Here is a 25950-nt window from a genome sequence, read left to right as displayed (position 1 = left end):
CACTCAGTGTCCAAATAAGATTTTTTCAGCTGCATTGTGTCTGCTATTTTGACATGCAACAGTGAACTTAACTATAAATAGTTTAATTCTTCTACATTCAACCATTTCTCCCCCTCCAGCTAGTGAAGAGCAGAGAGATGTATAATATGTGAAATATTTATCATAGGTTGAAGCCCTGTTAAATTAAATTGCTTTACGCTGGCATCGAATTGTTTAGCTTCCATAAATAACATTTTGAGCCATAGTGAATAGCACAAGGACTGAAATTCATACCTTTCACTACCCTCGCTGTTTGACAGATTCCAGTCAATAAAAAAGGTGGTGGAGCACACAGCTTTATTTATTTGGGTGAGGATCTAGCTAAGTGTGCTGGTTAGCATTAAAGACAAAAAATACAACTTGTTGATTTCTAGAAACATTGGCATGTTTATAAGGGTGGTGTGTGCACACAGTTGATTAATAAAGGGAAATAAAGTGAAAAATTCCACACTGCTCTAACAGACATAGATCAGTTGCATCCTCTAAAATTCAGTGACTACAGAATAAAAAAAGATCACTTCTCCTTAACTATCTAGTATGAAAAACAGCACAACCAAACTTTTTCTTTTGTACTGGATATCGGACAGCCATTAAACTGGGGCAAGACTTAAGCCTACGTTATCTTTACACAGAGCGGCAATTAAAAATCAACTTACATGAAGAAATTCAGGCATGAAGCAAGAAAATATTCTATTTCAGAACATACCATATGAACAGCAACATGTGAGTAAGTCACAAATAATTATACAAGAATGTGCTTACGTGGGTGTCTGATTCAGAACCTCTGGTGAGCATGTTTCAAAAACAAACATAAAGTCCAGTGAGGTGGGAAGCTTTCATTATGCTCACTGAGCTTTACTCAGCTCCTAATATTTTGCAGCACAGTCACTAAAACAACCACCTGCTATGGCTAAGGTTGTAATTTATTTTGTTTGTTTTCAAAACTGAATTAATCACATTTTCGCATTTTTCTTTTAGGAACTGTAAAATTATTTCTCAGTTAAAAGCTGTTATTTAAAACCTTTAACCTGTAGTGAATTACCTTAGACAAAACTATAAAGCCCTAAAAATAGGGTTTTATAACAGAAGTGCTGACAAAACCCTAACAAAAGGAGCACCAGTGGCCCTACTACAAGAATAAAATAACAAACAGAAAAGGAAAGTTAAGCCTTCTTTGGAGGAACTTGCACAGTCTGTCTGTTTGTTCTGGTTTATTGAGCTATTCAGTGTGGTATTGTTCAGCAAAAGCAGAGTTTATAGGAACATGTTTTTTCTATGTAGTGCTACAAACCAAGAAAAAAGTGACATGTGAAACTAAAGGGCCTAAGGGACTGGTCATTGCAAAACATAGCTGAAATGTCTGCATTTCTTTTGTCTGCTCTTTTCTTCTCCTGCCTCCAGCTATAGCAAGAAATGAGAAGTTCAAATCAAGTCATATTTGATATTTACATGATGTACTGGATCTAGCAGAATCCTCTTTATTCTTTTTCCATGCAGAAACATGCATCTCCATTTGCCTCTGCATAAACAATCATGATTCACGCTAACACACTTACAAGAAAAGATGACTGTGGAATTCCCACAGAAATGAATATAATATATTTCCATGAAGCATAAAAGTAATGATCTGGATGAGGGGATGGAGTGCTCCCTCAGCAAGTTTGCAGACGACACCAAGTTGGGAGGGAGTGTTGATCTGCTTGAGGGTAGGAAGGCTCTGCAGAGGGATCTGGACAGGCTGGATCGATGGGCTGAGGCCAACCGGATGAAGTTCAATAAGGCCAAGTGCCGGGTTCTACACTTCGGCCACAACAACCCCAGGCAACGCTACAGGCTTGGGGATGAGTGGCTGGAAAGTTCCCCCGCAGAAAAGGACCTGGGGGTGTTGATCGACAGCCGGCTGAATATGAGCCAGCAGTGTGCCCAGGTGGCCAAGAAGGCCAACGGCATCCTGGCTTGTATCAGAAATGGTGTGGCCAGCAGGAGCAGGGAGGTGATCATGCCTCTGTACTCGGCACTGGTGAGGCCGCACCTCGAATACTGTGTTCAGTTTTGGGCCCCTCACTACAAGAAGGACATTGAGGTGCTGGAGCGTGTCCAGAGAAGGGCGACGAAGCTGGTGAGGGGTCTGGAACACAAGTCTTATGAGGAACGGCTGAGGGAGCTGGGGTTGTTTAGCCTGGAGAAGAGGAGGCTGAGGGGAGACCTTATCGCTCTCTACAACTACCTGAAAGGGGGTTGCAGAGAGGTGGGTGTTGGTCTCTTCTCCCAAGTGACTAGTGACAGGACTAGAGGAAATGGCCTCAAGTTGCGACAGGGGAGGTTCAGGCTAGACATTAGGAAAAAGTTCTTCACTGAGAGAGTGGTGAAACACTGGAATAGGCTGCCCAGGGAGGTGGTAGAGTCACCCTCCCTGGAGGTATTCAAGGAGCGTGTGGATGTGGCATTGTGGGATGTAGCTTGATGGACATGGTGCTGTGTGGTGTTGGGTGGGTTGTGGCTTGTTATTGTTATTGTGTGGTGTGGGTTTTGTGTGGTGTGTTGTTTTTTTTTTTTTTTTTTTTTTTTTTTTCCCCAGGTTGGACTCGATGATCTTACAGGTCTTTTCCAACCGTACTGATTCTGTGATTCTGTAATACAGGCTGCAGGGTTACCCCATGTTGAGGGGTGTAAAGAGGAGTTTTGTTCCCAGGGCAGACCATCAGATTTAATTTACACCAGGCTGTAAGGTGGAATGTCCTGAAAAAGCATTGGGCCTTTATGTGAAACAAGATTCATCCTTCAGAACATGTTCAAAGTGCCTCAGACGTAGCTCAGTGGGACATGTTAGTGTACTGGCAGACGTGGCAGGCTCACATACGGAATGAAGGCCTAGCTCTTTTTTTTTCATGAGGTCTTCTTTTCTCAAAGAAAAAGGATTATAATCCTGTGCACATTAATTCTTAGTAGCTCTTTAGGTGTACATGCTACCTTTTTTTTCAGCATTAACTAAACTGCGTCAATTGAACTAAAACTGAGTTGTACTTTTGGGGTACAGTTGATTATTGTAGGCTTTCAGAAGGCAGAGAACTATTTCTAAATCTGGAAGATAAATAACCTCAGATGATCAAGAGCAATTCAGGAAGGACTGTTTGAGCCTCTTTAGCTGCAAACACCAGGCTCCAAGCTCATGGCCTGAGCGCCTTGTAGCAGTATAGAGCAGTATGGAGCAGGACCTCCTTTACACCTAAAATTTGTTGAGGGTTCTTCTATTTTAGCCTTCATCACCACAGTAGTGTCTGTATTGCTTGCTAAGACCTACTGTCTCAAAGGGCCAGTCTGATGTAGCCCCACTTTCTTGAGTGTCCACAGAGGAAACATGACACTTATAAGGTTATTTACTGACCCACTGTCAGTGCCTGAGTGCACTCAGGGGCTCTAATGTCCTTTCGCTCCCCTGGGGCTTCCCCCACCCTGCCCATGGCCCAGGACCCCATTACAGCCCTCGGGGCCATCAGTGCCTGCCCCAGTGAGGCTGTAGGATGCCACCTCCAGTCCCACCCCAGCCCTGCCCATGGGCCCTGCCAAACCAGGTCCACCTGCAGGCTGGCATTCAGTCCCCATTCCCAGGGAGGTGCCTGAAGCCCGGGACTGGGGCTGCCCTGGCTGCCCCCCGGCCTGCCCTGGCTGCCCCCCGGCCTGCCCTGCTCCTGGTTGGGGGGACGGGCCCTGGCTGCCAGATCCTGCCCTGCTACCCCCAGGAGACCACACTGCCCCCAGCCCAGGGAGCTGCCATCCCTCATGATTCCCTGATAGACATCTTCTTGCATTGAACCTCATAGTTCAACTATAATATGAAGACATGCTTTTTACTGCCCACCAAGGCCTGATTTTATTCCTGTTGATGAGAACAGAACATTTTTAGGTCTAATCCTAACACATGTAGCAAGAATAGGCTGCATGCTAGTTTGACTGGAGTGCCTGGACACAGAGCAGCTCGGGGAGGGCTGGTCATCAGAAATGGGGTTCCCCATGTGTATTGCAGAAGACATTAGCCTTCAACAAGGACTGTAGAAACTATACAATTACCTTTCTGGGTTAATATTGAGGCAAGAGCAGCCCCATTTCCTAAAGGGTTGAAAAACTGCTGTGAAAGAAAGGGAAGTTGCTTTCTTAACCTAAGTGAAACTTTTTCAGTATGGAAATTGCTTCACTAGTGTTGGGATTTAACCCATATCATTCTGGAGTTCTCCAAAATGTCAACCTTTGATAAATTCCAGGACAAAAAAGTCTCAAAGCAAGCCTGTTCTCCGCGGTTTCTAGTTTTTCTATGAAGCTCCTCCAACCTTTCACTCAAGTATTTATGGGGAGCAAAGAAGCTGGCTGGTTCACTAATACTCTGATCTACTTGTATCCTGTTACTGAGCATTCTGGGGAGAATAGTCCTTTTGTTTTAGGATTTGGAAAAAGCCATCATAACTTTGCCTCCCATTAAATATATGTTTGATGGGGAGCTCAGTGAATGTGACCTATAAGGAAACAGAATAGTGTGTTTCAGTCTTTACAAAGGAAACATTTATAACAATTTATAGCTGAGGCTGCCAAACATGTTCTTCAGAGATGCACTAGAATTACATGTAGAACCCCAAATACTTTAGGGAAAAGGGGATTTAATCTCAGTGAAAGCTGGAGGTTTAAATGTGTGTGTGTGTATGTATAACTATATGAATATATATGTATGAAAAAACAAGCATTAAAATCCAAATGTTTCTTCTTTCTTCCTACTCAATGTCAATGAAGGTCATTCTTAGGCATTGACATTCCTGGCAATATAGCAAAGTAGTAACAGAGGATAATCACTTTAGCTGCGCTCTGCAGGGCGTTCCAGCAAAGGACACAATGTGGCTACATCTAGAAACAAGGGTCATCCTTTGTGAGTATTTATAATCCCTTCACTGGACAGACAAAAAAAATTTAATCTGGTCTTTCAGTTAGTGGATTCACGGCTTGCCACACCCGTTCTGTCCTTGTTGTATTTGCAGACATCTTTTGTATCCCACTGAATTGCCTGGCTGCTGCCGAGGGCTTATTTTCATCTTCAGAAGACAGTAGTAACCATAAAGTATCCTTACAACATCCTTTTGAAGTGTACACCCCTATCCTTGTTACAGGAAGGAACACGGGAAAGCTGAATGGATTAGTGATGATTAAGTACTACTGGTGGATTCTTCAATTCTGTATGTGCCAAATGGAAATAATGATACTTTCTTTTCCCCACTTCTTGTCTGTTATATTTAAACTTCATGCCTTCCAAGGTAGCATTTGTCTCATTAGCTGTTTGCACAAGGCTTAGAGCTGTGGCATATTACTTTTAGATAGAGCCCCTAAGCCCTTCTAAAAAACTGCTACGTTTGCCTAAGTATACAAGGATATGTCGATAACAGAGAGAACCTGATTTATTCTACTTGTTGTCTGTGCAAGCCAGTTTCCAAAAGGAAGCAGCATAGCTGTACTGAGCCATTAGCATCACACAGAGTGAATTTCATCAAGTACAGCAACTTGCTAGCATCCGCATGGCTTCCAGCCTGATTTACAGTTTGGTTCATGGGCAGAGTGTGTGTGTGGCTTTATTTGCACAAGCCCATGCAGCTGTGCCAAAAGATAGGCTGAAGATAAGATTGTAACTTTCATTTCAGGCATTACTAGTTTGTAGTCTTCAAAAAGAAACAATAAACGCCATTAATAAAAATAGCGACCCTCCTGGCCTAGTGAACAGAGCTCATATACATTGATAGCGTTATATTGGCAACAATGCACTCCATATGCTCATGAAGGTTACAGGGCACATTTCCATGTAAACAGTCAAGAAAGCAAACTTCAAATATTTGGAAGAAATGTTTATTTAACAACTGAATACATGCTAAAAGAAATAATTTACAGCAGCAGTTTCATTACATTTTTTTCTCTCCAGTTTTCTAGTTCCCATCTGAATTGAAGTGATAAATACAGAAGTAGAATTATTTACTACCCAGTGAGGAATGCACTTAAAGAATAAGTGCACAATTTTGGCACTGATATAGCAAATAAACCACCTTATCACCTGTGTGGCAAATTCTTGCATTTTAGTATTATGCTGAACACACCGAAATGGAGTACCTCTAGATAACAGTACTTTACACTGTACCTCCTTATCTAGTCAAAAATATTTACACCTCTTTTGGCTAATGTGTAGGTAGCAAAAACTGAACTATTAAACACATACCATTGATATTCACTAAATAATACATAAAAAGGATCAGTAAATGCGCATTCACATGCATTTAATTTAATTTTTTTTTTTTTTTACATAGTGACTTTATTGGGTCATGAAGATTTAACTCTGTTCTGCAAAGATGCACATTTTCTCAGTTTGATGTTATAGTTTAACATAACCATACAGTTTTCAGGAGCCATTGTACAAATTCCCATCTTCAGTGATCCATGCAAGTGCAAAGTGTAGATGAGTCAGAATAAGATTCAATGCATTTTTGTTCCTTGCAAACGGATATCTCAAACCAAATCAAAATAGATCTTTCTGCTTATAAATGAAATCCTTTATTTCTCTCCAGCTTAAACAAAACTTTTTACTTACTTTTTATAAAGTCTGTAACTAGAGGTTTAGAGGGTTTTATTGACGATTTACAGAAATACCATTTTTACCTTTATCTACAAACCTTATGTTGCTTTAAACAATAATGACACAAATGGGGGTATGAATTTTACTGAAGCTGCAGAGCATCTTTCTATACATGAATTCATTAAGGCCTGTGCTTTTTGAAAAAAGTTCATTTCACATCAGTATTAAATGCTGTTTTAACTTGACCATAATATGAACCTGAAAATCAAAAATTTCCACTGCTGGCTTGATCTTCTGCCCTCTTATTTATATAAGCAAGTACGAAGACATAAACAAGACTACTCATGTCAGTGAGGGCTGGATTGAAGTTTGTAAGATCTGATCATATCAATTGTCCAATTATGCCAGGTTATGGTAAAAACATTGCAACTTCTGTAATTTTGTTCCCATGGATTATCTTTCTCTGTATAGAAAAACATATCTTAGAATCCTGACTTAATTTAATCTGTTTCTTCTTCAGGGGTGGTGAAAGAGATGATTGGTTTTGGTTTGATTTTTTTGCAGCAAGTTGCTATAGAACCAGTTGCTATGAGCATGGTAGAGAAAAAAAAAGTTAGATAGCAATTCCTTTAATATGTAAAAAAGGAAACAAAGTCATTTAGGGTCTGTGGAAATCAATCTGTACTTTTCCCACTGAATTATCTGAGGTTCATTTTAAAATTGTTTCCTTTTGTAACAAAGAGGATTCTAATGACACGATGGTACACAATAGCCCTACACAAAAGGCTAAAGAGTGTTCTGTGATTACAATTAAATAATTCAGCTGACAACAATGCTCAGAAATTAATCATAAGCTGAGCTGAAAAATTAATACTTCTGTACAGGAAAGCACATGGTTGAACCTATGTTTTAATTCATCCCTATTCAGCATATCATGAAAGCATGGGAATTTAACAGCATATTAAAGTTCACAGGAGTCAGGTTAAACATAAGAGAGACTTAAAGTTGCTTTATAACCAAATTCCCAAGTGCTTTCCTAAATCATGGCCTTACAGCCTTGTCCCGGTCTATTCAATGAATTTCTTGCTAAAGAATTACATGACAAAAAATCTTGCAAGTTCATCCCCTGCAAAAGATTCAAAGGGGACTAAAGTGACTGGGCCATTAGTGAAAATCCAATTGCTATGGAGGCAGGAAGCCAAGGCTTCACTAATCAGAAGGATTCTTGAATTAGTGAGTGGCAAGGGACTGGGACATATTGTGAGAGATGCTGTCACAGCAGTGGTGTTATATTGTATCTGATAAGGCTGACAGTGTACTGATTGATAAATTAAATAATCTGGAGTGAATAACAGCAGAACAGATCAGTCATCAATACAGACACACTTTTATATAAAAGCTCCTTTAGCAAACTAAGGACTTTGTTCTAGTAATTTTCCCCACAATGACATTACTCAAAATTATGTCATTTACGGACTCTACCAAGATAAAATATGGGAGGCTGGAGAAAGATGACCTCAAAAAAACTGGACACCATAGAACTGGGGACCAAAGGCACATCTGTGCTGAGGTGAATAAATCCACTACTTATAACCCTAAACTGACACTTATGGTGCAAGTACGTTGTTTTACCCCGTTGCTCTCCTGTATATAGAATAAGACAGAAGCGCAGGACCAAATCATCTAGTATAAACTAGTCTTAAGCTGAACTTCACCAATTTACTACTGCAGCAGACTTCGCCCACAGATAAAACTGTCCTTTAGATCTTAAAAGAGAGAGCTGGCTTTGAGGTTACTATTTATGTGGCCTAGTGCTGGTTCTTTGCATTGGGGTGATCTGGCCCACAGAAAGAATGGAGCACTGAGAATCAGTAGTGTGGACATATTTCTACCACTGAGTTGGGAACAAAACTCCTTAAACTGAATGTGAGCTTTGCTCATGGATATATGATAGTCTATGAGCCACAGTATTTAAATATTAGCATTCACAAATATTTACGAACCAAGAAAGCAAGAGTGTAATTAGTAGAGGGTATTTTAATGCTATTTACTTTTTTAATTAAAAAAAATATACAACTGAAGATCAATGCTCTCTTCTTCATTGGTTCAATCTATAGCAAGGTATTATACAAGTTGAATCATTTCAAATACCATACTTAAAAAAAAAAGAACGCAGAAGATTTCCATGCTATACAGCGACTTTCATGTTAAAATAGCTTAGTTTTAAAATTATTTTGAAGTTACATGTCATATAGATTACTGAGAGGGGAGGAGGTTAACTGCAGTGTGACTAGCTCCCCTGGGAGTTTTGCCAAACAAAAGAGTAAAGCAGCTCATAATTGCAAGTTGTCTTTTTTTCCTCTAAACCAATAATTAGAAAGTACAATATTTCTAAGACAAAAAGTCTAATCTATTTTAGAAAAGAGCTAATGTTTGCTGCATATTTTCATGGTACATTTAAATTATAGTTTTAATAAAATACATCTTTAGATCAAAGCTGAAAGAAGTCATCAGTAGTAGGTCAGTGTACTCCGCATTTTTTGTTCTTCCAGATGATGGATGACTTATGTCGTTCAGATTTCCACAAACAATCTCATTCAGTATTGTTTTTCCTCTTCTAGTACATATAAACAGGAGAACTGGTAGACAAAACAAGAACAAAATCCTTGTGTCCAATCACGTGTTTAGACGTTCATCAGCTTAACGAGTTCATGCAGTTTTATATATAAGTCTAGAAATGGTAGTGCTGATGATGAAAGGTGGGTTTTGTTTTTCTTTTCTTTAAGATGACAGCATGAAATACAGCATTCTGTTTATATCTCAGGCAAAAGAGAAAGCAAAACTTGCCTGCTGAATACTTGCAGAACTTTTTGAGCAGTAAGCTAGGTCCAGGTGAGTTATCATCCTTGAAACTCTGGTCTTTCTGGTCTTAGAATCAGAGCAGAGAGGAAGGACTTACTAGGAAGTTAGAAATGGATTTTATTTAAACCTGGTGGAAATTGTTTGAACTTTCCACTCTTGTAAACATCCACATAATGCCATGAAAAAGTTCATGAATATTGCATTTTTTTCCAGTTATCTGTCTATACAAGTTTCTACTTGGATGAGGTTCCTAGAGGTAATGTAGCTCAGACACTCCGTGGTGCCCTCTCAAATTCATGGGTCCTCCTGTTCCTACCTTTTTTATTCTCTTGTAGGTGCTTCCACTTATTTGTATTCACCTGCGCATTGGCAGGCCTTTGCCGGCGTTGTTTGCGGTCTCTTTTCCAAACTTGCTCACAGAACTCATCCATTGTGTTGAGATTGGGGTGGTTGATCAACTGCATGAAGTCTCTATACCAGATCTTTTGACTGGGGGTCATGCTATTGGTAGCATCCTTAATCTTGGAGGCATCAACATCTTCTTCTTTATGGAGCAGCTCTTCCAGGTGGTCTGTATCAATTACTTCCAGGGTCACTTTGAGCAAAGTTTGCATGAAGCCATGCTCCACAGCATGACAAAAATAAATGCCAGAGTCTCTCCGTTGAAGACTTCTTAGCAATAGGCCCTGTTCCGTCCGGATCACGTGATCATCCACTTTTATCTGTATTGGAAAAAAGTGGTAATTTCAATAGTTATCTTTCATATATGTGCAAATTATCCTCTAACCATACTAGTTCCTTAGTACTGCTCCTTTCAGCTGGTAAAACTTGGCCAAAAATCCCAAAAAGCACATGAATGAAAATACCCTTGCCAGTCATCTGTACCATAGAATCATATAATCATAGAACCGTTTAGGTTGGAAAAGACCTTTAAGATCATCATGTCCAACCATTAACCTAACACTGCTAAGTCCACCACTAAACCGTGTCCCTAAGCGCCTGTAGTTATAGAAGGCTCAAATACTCTGGAAAAAACTACTGATGTACTGCAAAGAGTTTGGGGGATTAAGAATTTACTCCTTCGTCCCTACTGCTGCTGACCAAAAAGATCTGTATCAACTCTTTTAGATGGACTTGCTGGTAAGATTACAGAAGATGAAAGCCTACAATGAGCAGAGTCAACACTGATACATTTGGCTGTATTATGGAGGTCACATTTATCATTATGTTTTAGTCAAGCCTAGATATATTTGTGGGAAAGGTTCTCTGTCTTCCTATTGTTCCTTACTACCTTATGCATAGAAGTGGGTTCTGCGTAAGTGGAGAATTTACAAACAATAAGGATTAAAACTCAAAATGTTAATATTAAAAAAGCAGCTGTCTAAAATACTGTATTTTTCTGAATTAATTAATATCTAGAATATAATTGCATTCTTTGAATGCACATGTTGCTGCAGACAGAAAGGGCACAAACCTGTTTGCTGCTACCTTCACCAAGAATAAATTCTAAATAATTTACTAATTTACTACTTATGCAAACAAAGCAAACAGCAAAAATATCTAAAGTTGTTAATGTATCTAAGTATTTAGTACATGCTTTAAAAAAAATGTTTCAGAGTAGTTTGGGTATATTTACAAACACTTCAACGCAACAAACAAGTTTTTGTTTCCTAGCTTGATCTCCCTACATAACGAAGTAGATTACTCTCTTGAGAGATGTGTGACCTAGCTTGATACTAACATGACTTGAGAACCAGGGTGAGTAATAACGTAGGAATGTTGGTGACAAGAGAAGGAGAAAAAGAAAGTATCAGTTTAGTGTAATGCAAGCAGGGAAAGTCAGTGGTTTTGCCTCTATGAGTATTGCTTTTGATGAAAAAAATATACAAGTTTTCATACCCTTTTGTCCACTAGTTCCCAGTTCTTCATTCTCTCCCTGTCTTATCTGCAATAAAGTCTTAGAGCATGCCGTACATAAGAAATGCTCCTCCTGTTAGACTATGTTTCAGTCAAACAGTATAATTAGATGAATGCAGTTAGACTTTTTTTCAGAGGCAGTTTTAAGGTCTTTGTGATATTTAAGTTCAATATAATCCTTGTATGATGCTTTAGGTAGCACTTACAGAGCATGCTACCTTTTTGTATTTCTGAGATATCTAAAGGAAAACCAGTGTGTTTTGCAGGATATGAATGTTTTCTGATGTAACAGTCAGTGAAACCTGTTAGAGAGCTTATGGGATTTTATGGTGATAAGAGTAAGAATATGGTTAAGAACAACAGAAATTATAAGATTACAGAGAAATTCTGCTAAACTAAAACACAGAGGGACATTATTCTGGGAAGGACCTAGGTTCAAGTATATCTTCATAGAGAAGACAAGTTGCATCTCTTAATTTTTCCTACTGTACCTCTTCTTTGCGGTCATCATTTTGTTTCTGGAATTGCCAGTACACTGCGGCACGCTGAGATTTTGGACTGCACTCAAGAAAAGTGCTGCTATTCTCTACTCCATAGATAATCTTTTCCTCCAGGGTCTGACCACTTGGGTTATCTGTAAAGCAAGAAAAAAAGAAAAAAAAATTACTAGGGAAGAAAAATCTTAATTGCTAAATGAATTTGTTTGTTTAGAAATTGGGCTCCTTTAAGATGTTTAAAGATAAAAACCTTAATAAAAAAAATTCTCCATATCAGTATGCCATTTGGAAAACTTCCAACAACAACGCTATCTTTGTAAGGATCCCTGGTAGGTTTTTTTTATTATTTTTGTATTTTTAATCCTAACAGCTGTTAACATCTCAATATGTGAAGTTAATGAATTTCATTGTGAAATTTTGTGTAAACTTCATTATTATTCATCAAGGAAAACATCTAGGACATGACAAGAATTTTTAATAGCAAACTGTATGCAGTGAGAAAACTCACGGTGTAGCTGCAGAATGTCTGTAATGATGCCTCCTGGGCTCTATGATCATAATACTTTAGAGCAAAGTAATAAAACATGAGGCTATTTAAAAGCAGTATAATGTGTTTAGATTATATAGCACTGCAGTTTGCTGAAGCTGTTAATGACCAGGAATAATGTTTTTGAGGAAACAATCTTCAATTAATCATTTCCTCTCATACTGATATAATTTATGGAAATGTAATGGGGTTAATAAACCAGACATTATGGGAGGGGAAAAAGAAAGTTAAATAAATTACTTCCTTTTGTAACAACGTTTCAAGATATTCATCAACTTGCTAGAAATATCACATAGCTATAGACTTAGATGGCATTTGATTCTTCTCCAATACCGCAGAGGCTGTAAGGCATCATATTTCAACTCTCCACCTTAGCTCTTTAAAATGCTGTTATGGACTTAAGTGGCAACAGTGCAATAATCCTGGAGAGTAGATGGGGAGGAAGGGGTTGGTAAGCTATTTAACACTGTGTTGATCTCATGGGGTTTCCTGTCTCTTTGCCATTATTTGTCATTCTTTCCATTTTCCACTTTTTGATCTTTAGCACGGGAAATCTTTAAAGAACTTCTTTTGATATGTTTTAACAGGAAAATGATGTCTAATTAAAATCCTCTCAGAGAAATCCTTTGTTAAGTTTTGTTTGCTTTCACTGTGCCTTTATCATATTGGCCATGTTGTTTAGCAAACACAGGCTGTTTGCTAGATGACTAAGCCAAAGGTAAAAATAAAATTGAGCTCCTGGTTTATGTTGATACAGCAATCATATGTCTTTCCATAATGACTTGCAGCCTTGAGAGAGGATGGGAGAAGGGATGGGGGACAGAACAGGAACTGGTGCTTGCCCAGTTCTCAGTAAGGAAACATCAAATGGCCTATTAACACTAAACAAATAGGGAATGGGTTAGCTTGTTCTCCTCTGCTGGATTGTGAACATTTCCAGCAAGTAAGTGGGGAGTTATATAAACAACTAAGTGAAACAACTTCTATGACATTCTCAGAAACCACATCCCTATGAAGAATGTCAGTGCAGCTTTGGGCCAGGAAGATGGGGAGCAACGGACGAAGGAATTAGAAAGCAGTGAAGCAACCGAAGGGTAAGACAGCTGGAAGAGAATGTAGCTAAGGGTCCCAGTGGTAAGGTCTGAGATGGAGCATGGGTGAATTTGTGTCAGTGTAACAGAGGAACTGGAAATATGTGAAGAGATTGAGTATAACTTCAAGTGATAAGATAAAGATTGGAAATGGAAATGATTGGCTGATAACTCATGGGTCCTGATTCAACATTGTGAATGGCTGACTGATGTCCTGACTCTTCTGATTCAAGTTAAGTACTCTAATTTAGGAACAGAATTCACACGGCTGAGCAGGTAGGCAAAGATCCTCACATAGTCAACGAGAGGCAGTTTGATACCTGAACTGGGATCCACAACAGATAGCACACGTAGGGCTGCAGCATAAGACGGTCAGTAGCAAATGTGGGACATGGCTTGATGGGCATGGTGGTGTGTGGTGTGGTGTTTTTTTTTTTTGTTTGTTTTTTTTTTTTTTGTAATGGTTGGACTTGATGATCTTACAGGTCTTTTCCAACCTTAGTGATTCTATGATTCTGTGAAATGTCCCCTGTTATAGCCTGGGACACATACATTACTGCTCCAGGGATGTGTTTCTGTGAAACAGATTTACAGACTTCCAGAATAAAGGACGGAAACACAGAGATTTCTCCCTAGGATGCATGCTCTATTTCAATTCCTCTCTCCCAGGCTCCATGAACTTTGAATCGTGGTTGCAGAATGGCCCAACTTCAACGAAAGCAATCCGATAGTTTGGGTGCTTGTATTGGAAGTAGAGCTATCAAGTCAATCTCCTAAGCCTATGTGGACTTTGAGTCCTCTTCTCCCACATCCTAAATAGCTGATTTAACCAGTAGGTTACTCATTAGGTGTCTTGCAGCACCACTTGACTGTATTTTCCTGAACACAGCATAGTCCAAGTGAATTATACAGGAGCAGGGCACACCTAACACTGGTCTCATTAGATCCAAGGAGACAGTCTTCTAGATCCTGAATATCAGTACAAAGGACAAAAATAGATATTTCTTTGGCAAAGGTCCTACTGCCCATGAGCAGTAGTATATTTTTAAGTATATAGAGAAATTTCTGCTGGAAAACTTAGGTACCTAGGATATCTAAGAAGCTAGTCACAAGTTTTTATGGAAGTTACCTTGAAGGTGGGTGCTCTGACACCATTTCAAACTTCTGAGTGTTTTCTTGGATTTGGTCCATGGCATTCTAGTGTGTTAGAGATCACCATGGAAAGTGGCAGAAGCCCCCTTTAAATTTCCTTGCAGCTCCAGAAAATATAGTATGGGTGACAGTCATGCAATGAAAGAGGAAGGATTTAAGAGATCATTCAAATTCCATTTCCATGATTTAAGGGAGCAGAAGGCAGGTCCAGAAATGTCTATAAAGTTCTTGTAATATTGAGCACATAGAGTGCAAGAAAGTAAGCAGAGTGATGGAATAATCACAGGATCAGAGTGCAGCTCTGGGACTGAGGGAAAAGCTGAGGAGACTAGAAGGAAGAATGAAAGTGTGGGAAGTTCAGAAGAGCAGCTGGAGGAATTAGAAAACTATAGAAGTCGTGAAGTAGGTTATGAAATTCAACCCAAAATCCTGTCTGAGTGCTGTAATTCCCAAAATGAAACCAACAGCAGTATCAGTTTACTACTCTGATAAATATCCTTTAAATACATAATTTCTGACATAACCGAAGAAGTATGAAAGGCTAAGTACTTCTACCAAGATTGCTTTGCAGACGAATGAATCTCACTATACAGTTAAATTCAGAGTGATTCTTTCAGCTTCCCCTGGGATAAATCACGTAAAAAAAGGTGCCTCTTCTCTTACAAATTCTTCAAAAAAAGATCTTGATTAATTTCTTGATAGCACTAGTATATTACGCTTTTTTAAAAAAATTATTCTTTAGCTGGCACAAAGGTGATCATGCTTTGAGATTTAAGCATTAATGTCTGTCCAAACACCTGTACAGCTAAGGATCCTCAGCTCCCTCTAATGTTGCTGTGTAATTATTTTATACTACTTCTTATACATTTGCATAAAAAGGCAACTGAAAGAGCTACCTAAACCTTATTAAAAGCATTACTGCTTCAGACTGATATCAAAGTAAGTTTCTGCAATGTCTTTAAAAGTGAGATATACATTAAGGGATTGTTCTTTTTTCTTGTTTCTGTTGGTTCACACGGAGAATCAACTGACAGTTACTGCAAAGGAACATGTAGACAAGTAGTAAATGATTGCTGGAGCTTATTTTTGGCTATAGACAAACCCAATTCTTCATCTGTTGTTCAGGAAACTACTAGCCAAGGAAAAAACTCAGCATAAGTTGGCATAGGAAGTTTATGGGCCATGCAGCCATCTGTACAATGCATGATCATGTGTAAATGACAAGTAAATATAGGAAAATTTTATAGCTTTACAACTTAGAATTAATTTAGAGAAAATTTCACTCAAGAACAATCTAAAACATTCATTAAGTAAAGTATTTTGACAGTGCATCCTTAAAGTCTAGGACATAGAACTGCATTCCCTCACTATTTGTAAGTTACTGATTCTTCTAATCACACTGGCTTCATTTCACCATTAAGTAAAATTTTCAGTGATATCTTGTCTCATACTTGCTCTGCTCATGTTGACAAAACTGTATTAAATTTGTGAAATTTCTACTAGTCTACATTGACTAGTTGTACATTCATGAGTTCTCCAAACGTGACAACCACATATTGATCATAGTCTATTGATGAATTTTTCCAAATCATTTTCCCCTCTAAGTAGCTTGGCCTGAATCTGGCAATCAAGAAGTAAAAAGAAAAGCTATAGCAATGTTAGCTGCAAGTTTCAGATCGTTAAAAAGGAAGATAGAGAAAACTATTACTGAAACGTAGCGGTGGTGAATTGTAGTTGATACAAAAGTACAACTTTGGACTATTATCATTCTTGCTATTCAAGGACTGGAAGAACATGAAGGTTTTGAGGTATCTCCATTTTCAGCCACCTCTTCTTTATTTATCCCAGAAATCTGTGCAGTGGTTTAACTGTTATTGCAGATGTACCACAAACATGAGTAATAATTTTTTCCAGCAGAGGGAAGTATTGCCTAAGTGTTCTCTTCACTTAGGGGAAGAAGGACATTTTTCATTTTCTGAGTAAAAAACTTCTGAAGAGTTTGGCAACAAATTCGTAACTGTGAGAGGTTTATCAGCCAAGCAATTCAAGAAAGGAAGATCTGGTCAATACACTGTGAAAATGAAACAACCAACAAAAAACAAACCCAAAAGATGTCAAAGAAAAGCCATGCTGAAAGCACATGGGACAGGCCTATTGCAAGGACCATCATGATCTTAAGGGCTGCTAGCGTGGCACCTACAACAAAGACCATTCCATATTTAGCCAAGGTGGTTAATTATGTGCTTGGTTATCATCCTATGCAAACTATATGAAGCAACATGTACGTACTTCTTCCTGTTTTGAAGGAGATATGACTCTTTTCTGACATAATATGCCTAGCCTGGTAGTATGATATTATCAGGTAAGCAAAGCAGAAAAATTAAAATGCTTAAAACTGTTAACTTGAGGAAAATAAAAAAACCCCAACAGTCTTTAGTGTCTGATCCAGGGCATTGTAAGCAATCTAAATTGGGATAATGATGTACTGTATTTATCTTCCCCAGATGTTCAAGACAATTTCACCAACAAATGTTCATGTGCTTCCTACTCTTCTCATGCACAGTCTGTAAATTACATACAAATTAGTTGTACTTCAGTCATACCCATCACTCACCATGATGCTGCAGGTCTGAGCAGTGGGTAAGCGGGTCTCCATTTCGGATGTCTTGTCGTCTGGTACGTCTGCAAATATCATATTCGAAAACTGTTAGTGACCTTCTCAGTGGTCAGCATTCACATTTGCCATGACTGAAGAGGGACAAATGGAACATATATGTAATTACATAGGTCACAAGTGCACCTAGACTACACTAGGAAGGAAATCATATTGTTACTACAATATTCTATGTGTTATCACAGTGTGTAGGATCAGCCTTTACTCTTACAGGTAAGGTCTTCAGAAACTGTTAAAAACATCTCTCTTGCACTGAGCCTATGAAGTTTATTTTAACTCTGTTGGCAATGTTGATCACAGACAAATTCATTACTTGATTCATAGATACAGGGACTGCTAAGGGATCAAAGTATATACAGTACAGTTTAACACACATCAAAACCCATGAAGAAGCTACAGCTTTTCTGCAAGTACAGAATACTTTAAGTATCATGTCATCTTTTAGCTAAAATGAAGTGTTAGAATGGATGGCTTTGAAAGAATGTCAAAGTGCTGTATTTTCTACAAAATCTAAATTAAAATACATAGATCATTTTGGCCACTAGAGATCTCACCAAAACATTTCTGATAAAAGCTTTTCCAAAACTGTTGCAAATGGCTTTGTCTTTAGAATACACGGAATATAACACTTGGATAGGAAGATTTTGAAATGTCATTTATTCCATCCTTTGTATCTTGAACCTGGCTTCTAGTTTTTATTATGCGTCCATTTAACATAGTATACTCTTTCCCCAGCTTGATTTCCACTGTCTCTTTTGGAAAACATATTGATCTGTACTAAAAAATGTTGTATTTCACAGAAGAAAGCTTTTTAATACAGTTTTATTTTGCATTTGTTGTTTTCGCTTTGTCTGCTCCTGTTTTTATTTAAATAGCTGTGACACAAAATTCAACTGAGCCAGAGAAAAGCGTTTCATATAAAAAAAAGAAAAAAGAACAAGGCAAACAAAGATGTGTTTCAAGTGTGAGCACTTTACTTTAGGAATCAGAGAAAGCCTGAGGGCTTGCAAAATTAGAGGAGAACAAAGAGGATTAGGCTGCTGAATAATGCTGTGATTTCAGATTATGGCATCCAGAAACGGATATGCAAAAGTCAAGTAGTCTTGTAAAAAGCACTGTTGGTCACTCCTTGTGACAACAGCCCACATTTTTAAAAAGCCATTGTTCTGCAGTACAGAGACCATCTCTCTTCTGTTCAGGAGCCCTGTTTGCAGACTCTCCCTAACAGCCCAGCACCAGCACATACTAAGAGTTCTCACAGAGGCACCATTAACTGCACAGCTGACTCCTCTTGGCTGAAAAATTTTAACCATTTTTCTTTTCACTGAAAACTACTGGAATGTTAAAACTGAAATTAGTCATGTGAAGTATGGCAACAGGTTTTTTTTTTTTGAAAAAACAATTCAGAATGTGCATTTTTTATATCTTTCTGAATAAAAACTTCTTTAAAATTATCCTAGTGAATTAGCATGCTTTAAGAAGAAGGAACCTTCTGTCAATTGATATGATTCAAAAAATGTATCAATCCTAATTTCAGATATCATCTTCATATGACTCATTACCAATGAATAAAAATACACCAAAACATAAGGAACCATAAAATTTTGTTACTTCTTTCTAAATTTTGAAATGCAGCGTATTTATAGGATACTATTTGTAGAAAAGAAGTCTGTGGAACGACTCATATTACTGTCAATGGAGTTTGGATGAGATGTTTAGTCAGAATCTCAGGAAAATGTTGCACATATCACCATTGTATCAACACAATGATTTATGAAATATGAACCAGAATACATCTGCATGGGGTAAAGTGGTCACACTACAGGAGCTCTGAACTGTCATTTAGACTTGTAAAATACACAAAGAAAGAAAAGTAAATTAAAATCATGGCTCATAAAAGCTCCTTTTTAAAAAAGAAGAAAAAACCAAACCAAAACAAAAACCAAAACCCCAAACCAACTATTAGTAAAGCATCTGTGCAATTGCCTCACGACTTAAATTTGCCAGTATTTCTGGAGCCTAAAATTTCAAGGATTCATTATTAGGAAAATGTAGACATTTAAGCTGTTTCCAGCAATGCTGATTTTGTCATAGATGCATTCAAAGCTGGCTTGAGGCAGTGGGTACAGCAGGTACCAGGGAAACAGAGGATCCTCTCCCCGTGTAACACAGACCTTTATTCTGCTGCTGCTGCTGCTGCCAAGAGAAAAATGGGGGGAAGTAGGGGGGGACAGAGGCTTTTTCTGAATGCATTGTCAGGAGCCCAGCCTTCCAGGACTTACTTTTTCTTTCACAGTGACCTCAAGAAGAGTAAATTCTGCATCCCAAGGTTTTCCTGTAGCTGTGCAAGCCAGTTTAGCCCCAGTAACCCTGCCCCTTAATCCCTGTAAGAAGAGGACCCAGTCCCTCTACCCCTGATGGCAACAGTGAGCTCGCTCTGCTGTTTAGTAAGTTGGAGAGACAGATAAGGAAAAGACAAAAAGCCCTATTTCTTCTATCAGTGTAAGCAGATGAATGACAGGTTGATGTGCTCTATGGGTCTTGAGATAGGCTGGGTGTAGGAATGGGTGCTAGCGAATGCTGAGAAAGGATGAGGTTCAGGGATAAAGATTAGCAGGGAGGTAGCGGAGAAGCGTGATTCAGTAATTCCTGACCTTACTGACTCCTTTGACTCTGAGGCAGTACTCAACCACACTGACTTCTAACCCTTAAAACTTTCAGCTCAAATCAATCTCTCAGGCTCTCCTTGAAAACCTCACTGTTCCCTCTCCTCTCTTTCCTCCTCCTACAGAGAAACTGCTGTGCTCCCACCACAAATTTGAATTGAGCCCATGCAGCCAAGAAAATTTGACCAGCTCTTCTTTTGGGATGGATTCAGTTTCTCCTTTTTTAATTCTTTTCTAAAGAATTTCACAGAAAGCTTGTCTCAGATTAACTCTGTTTCCTGGTGCAAAATAGAACCTGATGTTCCATAAGTAGCTTTTTCTTTTGTCATCAGTATTTGTTTAAGATACATTGTAATGCAGACCTTGAAATTTTAATCCCCTCCATCTGAAAAGTCTGTGACTCAGATGCTACTTCCCACCCTTTACCACATTTCACCTTCTGCAACAACCAATCCAAATCTGGAATTTGGAATCCCTACATTCTCAACTAAGTATTTGCTATTAATTTTAAAATAAAGGCTCCTTATCCATATAAACCCTTGGACTCCTTGTTTCTTTAAAAATATGAAGTATTTGGCATATTCTATTTAATATGAGATTTTTTTATCTTTTTAGCCAATTTATCATGGGAATCTCAACACTACACCAATATCTGCTCTTATTTGCGAGTGATTATCAATTCAGTTAGTACTAATTTCTACTTCAGTAGCTAAGAGCTGTTCAGTAACTAGCTTATATACTTTAAGAGAAAGAATTTCAGATATAAAGGCAAGCAAAGAAACTATTATTGTAAATCTTCAGATCAGGCAACTAGGGCTTGTAAATTTTTTATAAAAATTATATTTTTCACTTGCAGAGTCTGTTTTCTTCTTAACCTTTGCATTGCAAAGCCTTTAGCATCAGCGCAGAGTGAATGTCAAATAGTGATTGTTCTGATCTGGTAGCATTCAGACACACACCAATACATGCAAGTTATACTTATGAATAAGAACAATAATGTTATATATCAATAAACAATAACTTTCCATTCATGCCTAAACACTTTACAAATATTTCCTTTGAAATAGAATTAATTGCAATGCAAGACAATTTACTTGCGCAAATAGTTCTTTTCTTTTAGTATCAAGCCCCCTCCTCATGTTAGAGAAAGGGATTGTTTTCTTTTTGCTGTTTATTACTGAACATAAAGTTATTAAACCATTTCAGAGACAACTCTTTTCTGAATGTTTTTTTACAACAGCTTTTTAAGCCAACCCAAGAAGTAGCAGTGTTCACTTTAAACCAACCAAAACTTCATATTGCTTGTAACGCCCACAATGATGTTTTCTTTGGAAGAGAAAGGGCTCCAGTTAACCATCCCATGAAAAATCTCCAAAGCCCTCTGGTCATATTGAGACCATCAGTTAAAACAAATAGCAAACCATGCAGACATCTGAAACTGTCCCTACCTCTTAGCAGTGGGGAAGTAACGTGAGCAAGATGAACCATCCCAGGCACAGTAAGGGTCTCTCGCAAGGCAACACTCAGCACATGCTTTTCCATACACATCACAGCGGTGTAAAGGAAGCTGTGAAACTCCAGTGGCTGAGCCAATGTAGAGCTGTTGCTGTTATAAAAGTTAAAAAAAAAAAAATAAAAAAAATTGCAAATTATCAGGTTTTTGCTAGGAAAGCATAAAAAAGTTATATAACAATATGTTAGGACCATTACAAAACAATAAAGGACCATGATCCTGATGTACACTAAAGGAATGAGAAGAGAATTGTCCTCAGGATGAAAAAAATCCAACAGGAAAAACTCTGATTTTTGTATGAAGCTCTCGGTGGCTTCTCTAAGCAGTAAGAAAAATTAAAGTACTCTTCCATTTTTTCTTTGCTATTCAGATCCCTGCACTGGCAAAACACTACAATCAGTGACAGAACACAATGGAAAATACGCTTTTGCATTTAAAGAAAAAGAAAACCAACTTTAACATAAATTTCCTATATATGACTTTGATTTGTGTATGTGGGGGGGAAACCTAAAGTAAATTGTTACAAACCAATGCTAAGATATTCCAGCCTGGAAGTGCTGCCGTGCATGCAATTCTTCGCATGTCTGATAATTCTGATGCTTCATACTCTTTTCTATAGGTCACATACTCTAATTGAGTATACTCTAATCTTTAATGAGGGAAGATGGCTTACTTTATTTTGGATAAAAACCAGTGTTGAGTGGAAGATGTAGTTCAAATGCAGAGAGAAACCATGAAGTAAATAAAAAAACATGCATACAAAATGAACTACAGCTTTGTATGGCATCACAACAGAATATCTTGTCTCTCAATTTCCTCTCTGATATCAAATTCATGTGATCCATTAGGGAAGCTGGTCCCCAGAGGGACACAGGGAAACTGAACTACTGATCCCACGTGAAAGTCCAAAGAGAGATATTTCAGCTTAGCACTAATTCACAAAGAAAACAAGTATGAGTGTAGTAAGTAAATAAAGTTCCATCTGAGATGCAAAACTAGGGTAAAACAAAGTAAATAGATAAAAATTAAATGGCATAACCTTTCTGTTTTGGAAACACTGACACTTTGATATCAAAAGCTTAAAGTTTTAAACTTAAAACCCATGGTGGAGCAATTAACTCATTTCTTTTTAAGGTCTCACTCCAAGCAGTCCCACCAAGAAAATACAAATTTATATTTATTTTTCTTTCTTAGAAAACATAAGGCTGCTGTGAAAAATAGGATTTCAAGATATGTTATCAAAATTCTTCATCTCCTGCATTGTGACATCCCAGAGGTTCCATTTCCGGAGAGTTTGGGGATGGAAGGTGGCTGAGGTTACCTATCTACTAGAAGTGATGAGCACTGGATAACAGGAGACAGCAAAACCAAAAACACTTGTAAAAGGTATTGCGTTAATTTCTTTCAGAGACAGCTGCTTGGCAGTTTATACAGACATATTAATTGTAACAAAACACCTCCTGCATTTTTATAAACACCAGTATTTTCTCAAGAAAAACGTGACAAGGAAAGCACCCAAAGGAAAATTCGTTGGTAAATTGAAAACTAAGCCCTTTCTAAGCAGCTGCTTCCATCTATTACAGTGCCATCGCTGGGCTGATAAACCCACATTCTCTGGGCAAAAATCTCTGACCACACAGAGCTCCACACAAATTCTTGATTGCACATACCAGGCCCAGTTAGGGCTGTATCCTTGAGAAGCAGGCAACAAGCAGCAGACATGATAAGCTGATTCTCTCTCACTTAAAGCACTTAATGAAGTAGCCAGCTTAGGGGTACGTTCTGCAGTAAAAAGAGCAGCAATTCAAATCTTAGGTGACCTAACCATTTCTCAAGGGATGCCTTTTCTCTTTACTGATTATGGAGGCAGCATAGGTCATATTAGAGCTTCAGTTAAGTATCTTAAATGTCCAGATGGTATTGATCTGAGTCCTATGTAATTGGGGTTTTAATATCTATATAAGCATGTAGCAATGTGTGGTGCAACTAATACAAAGATCAACTCACGGAATGCACATGGGAAAATAAAGAATGGTGTAATGGTTTCCTATGCACCCCTGTAACCAATTTCATTTTATCAAAAACCCCTCCCTAGTTTCTAATAAATGTCTTCAGAATTAAAGAATGACCAGAAACTCGTAAGAAAATAAAAGTGAGGCCAAAATAGGGTTACTTAAAGACTCTTCCTTGTAGATAAATTCATAAAGTTCAGTCAGTGAACTACAGCACGTGTTTCAGGTGCTGCCCAGCCTGAAGGCTGCTGCCCTGTTTGCTGCTCTTCTGATCACGGTTTTAGACTCCAGCTGGTGATCATTATTCTGGACACTATTAATATATAAATCCAGGCATTATGAAATTCAGAAAATAGTAATAGAATGATTTGCATCAATGGTCTGACCTTACTTTGCCATATGCAGTCAAACTGCCTTTTGGGCCAAGAGTGTCTCCCAAGAGGTTGTTAATTTAATAAATCAGCTGATTATCAGATCAAGCCAGAGGGGGAGAAAAAAAGTTGTCCTCTAATAATTCTTGAAGACATATCAGAACTCCAGAAAAGCTGATGAGACTAACATTTTAAGCAATCCAGTGGTTTCTGTTTGCCCCACGGTGCTGCCCAAAATGCAGTCTTTCCCTAGAAGTAGGGCAAAGAGATAAGGGAGTATTTTCCATTTGCAATTAAAAAAAAAAGAGAGATGAAAAAGTGCAATGCTTAAAAAGAAGAACTTAGACAGAATTTTAAAAGGAACTTTAGGAATCTTGAGGTTCAAAACCCATTTAAGTTAATTTTATGTCTTGAAAAGTAACTGATGCAGAATAGTTCAGGGGGCTGTTTAAGTGACATATCCGTTTTGAGCTGGTCCTTTCTATATGCTCACTATGGACAGAAATGGCAGTCTCAGAATAAAATTCAGTACTTTGTGAAAAGTACTATAAAAGTAGTCACTAAGGTCTTTCTGGACATCTCTGCCTTGCCTTTGATTGAAAATCTTATGGAGGAGAAACAAATGCTCTTCCTAGCAGTTAACCAGACAAGGAGCTGGCCTGTATCAGCCAAGGATCTCCTTGGTTTTCTCCCGTCTTACCAGAAATCCAATGGCTTTCTGAAACAGAGGATCACAAACCTGACCCTGAGAAAAAGACAAGAGCTTGCTCCAGAAAAAGTCACCTTTGACTGAAAGCCAGGCCTGACTCTTTGGCCTGCTTCCACATTTTTAAATCCAGTGAAAAATGGTGGAGGCCCACCTGACAGGCTCAGGGCCAAGTGGTAGCCAGGGGCTCCCTGGAAGCCCGGCTCCCACAGGATTGTGAATTTAGGCAGCTGCAAGGTGTTACAGTGGCTCTAGGATGCTGTCCTCTGAAGGTTTGTGTCTATTGCTAACCATGCATAAGTTGTTTAAGTGATAAGGTTACACAAGCCTAGGGCTCTGAACACAATTAGAGGAATACGTAGCTTCAGTGAGAAAACATAATTCCTGTGAGTTAAAGACGGCAGAGTTGAGAAAGACAGTATCAAGGCTTAGCCTTGCACATAAAGGCTGAATTTCCTTGCTCAAAGTTACTCTCGCTCAAGGGCCGAATTCATACTCATACAGACAAGGGAGCCTTACAGTTTTACATAATTTAAAACTTAAGCTAAGTTCTGCTCCTGAAGGATTTGTAGATTTTGGACTTTATAAAGAAGAGTCATTTGTAACATCTCATATTGACACAACAGCAAAAGAGGTAGCTTTGAACAACCAGTGTAATAAAACATTCAAAAATAAGGAGAAACTTCTTGTACCATGCTTTTATAATTGGATGAAAGAATTGTTAGTGAAAAAATAAAATTAAGTGATTGCTTTAAAGTTATTCAATAGGACATGCTGGTTTTACTGTTTACATTTTGTGCTCCTGCTTTCTACAATGCCTAGAATTATCATGCTGTTTATATGAAAAACGCCCTGCTTATCAGAACACAATGAGTAAAGTGTTTGAATTATAAAACTACAGTATTTTTAAATCATAAATATAAAATGGAAACATGTTGCCATATACTTCTTTGATACAGAGACACAGTGCCAAAAGCTTGTCATACTGTATCATGATTCTGTCATTTTTAGCCTGAGGCTGCTTGATTTTTCATAAGCTTAACTCTGCCTGAATAACTTGTGTTTTATGCTCTTTTTTAGCTTTAGACAATTTTAGCAGTTTAAATTTGTTTTCAAAAGACTCAGGGAAAATTGTAATCTCTCCTGAATAACTAAAGATGCTTTGAAGAAGAAGCTGTATGAAAATGCATGGTCCAGTATCAAATACAATTGGCTCCTTTAAGGGAATGTACTTATAATCCAAAGCAGAGCATTTTGGTATGATGTGAACATATATACAACTTGACATGTTTGTTTTTAAATATCCCA

General features: G+C 38.2%; 1 protein-coding gene across 1 annotated transcript in view; it reads right to left on the bottom strand.

Moving 5' to 3' along the window:
- Positions 1 to 9738: 9738 nt before the first annotated feature.
- Positions 9739 to 25950, bottom strand: part of SEMA3A (semaphorin 3A) — a 167324-nt gene continuing 151112 nt past the window's right edge. Inside the window, exons 14-17 of the mRNA XM_059817251.1 lie at positions 21489 to 21646; positions 17315 to 17382; positions 11905 to 12047; positions 9739 to 10218 (exon numbers count right to left, since the gene is read on the bottom strand). Of these exons, the coding sequence (XP_059673234.1) occupies positions 9763 to 10218; positions 11905 to 12047; positions 17315 to 17382; positions 21489 to 21646 (825 nt within the window). The 3' untranslated portion in view covers positions 9739 to 9762. The remainder of the gene's footprint in view (positions 10219 to 11904; positions 12048 to 17314; positions 17383 to 21488; positions 21647 to 25950) is intronic.

Source organism: Gavia stellata, chromosome 4 (assembly GCF_030936135.1).
Source record: "Gavia stellata isolate bGavSte3 chromosome 4, bGavSte3.hap2, whole genome shotgun sequence".
NCBI lineage: Eukaryota > Metazoa > Chordata > Aves > Gaviiformes > Gaviidae > Gavia > Gavia stellata.
The sequence above is the reverse complement of the archived record's forward strand: the minus strand, read 5'-3'. Positions and strand labels throughout refer to the sequence as shown.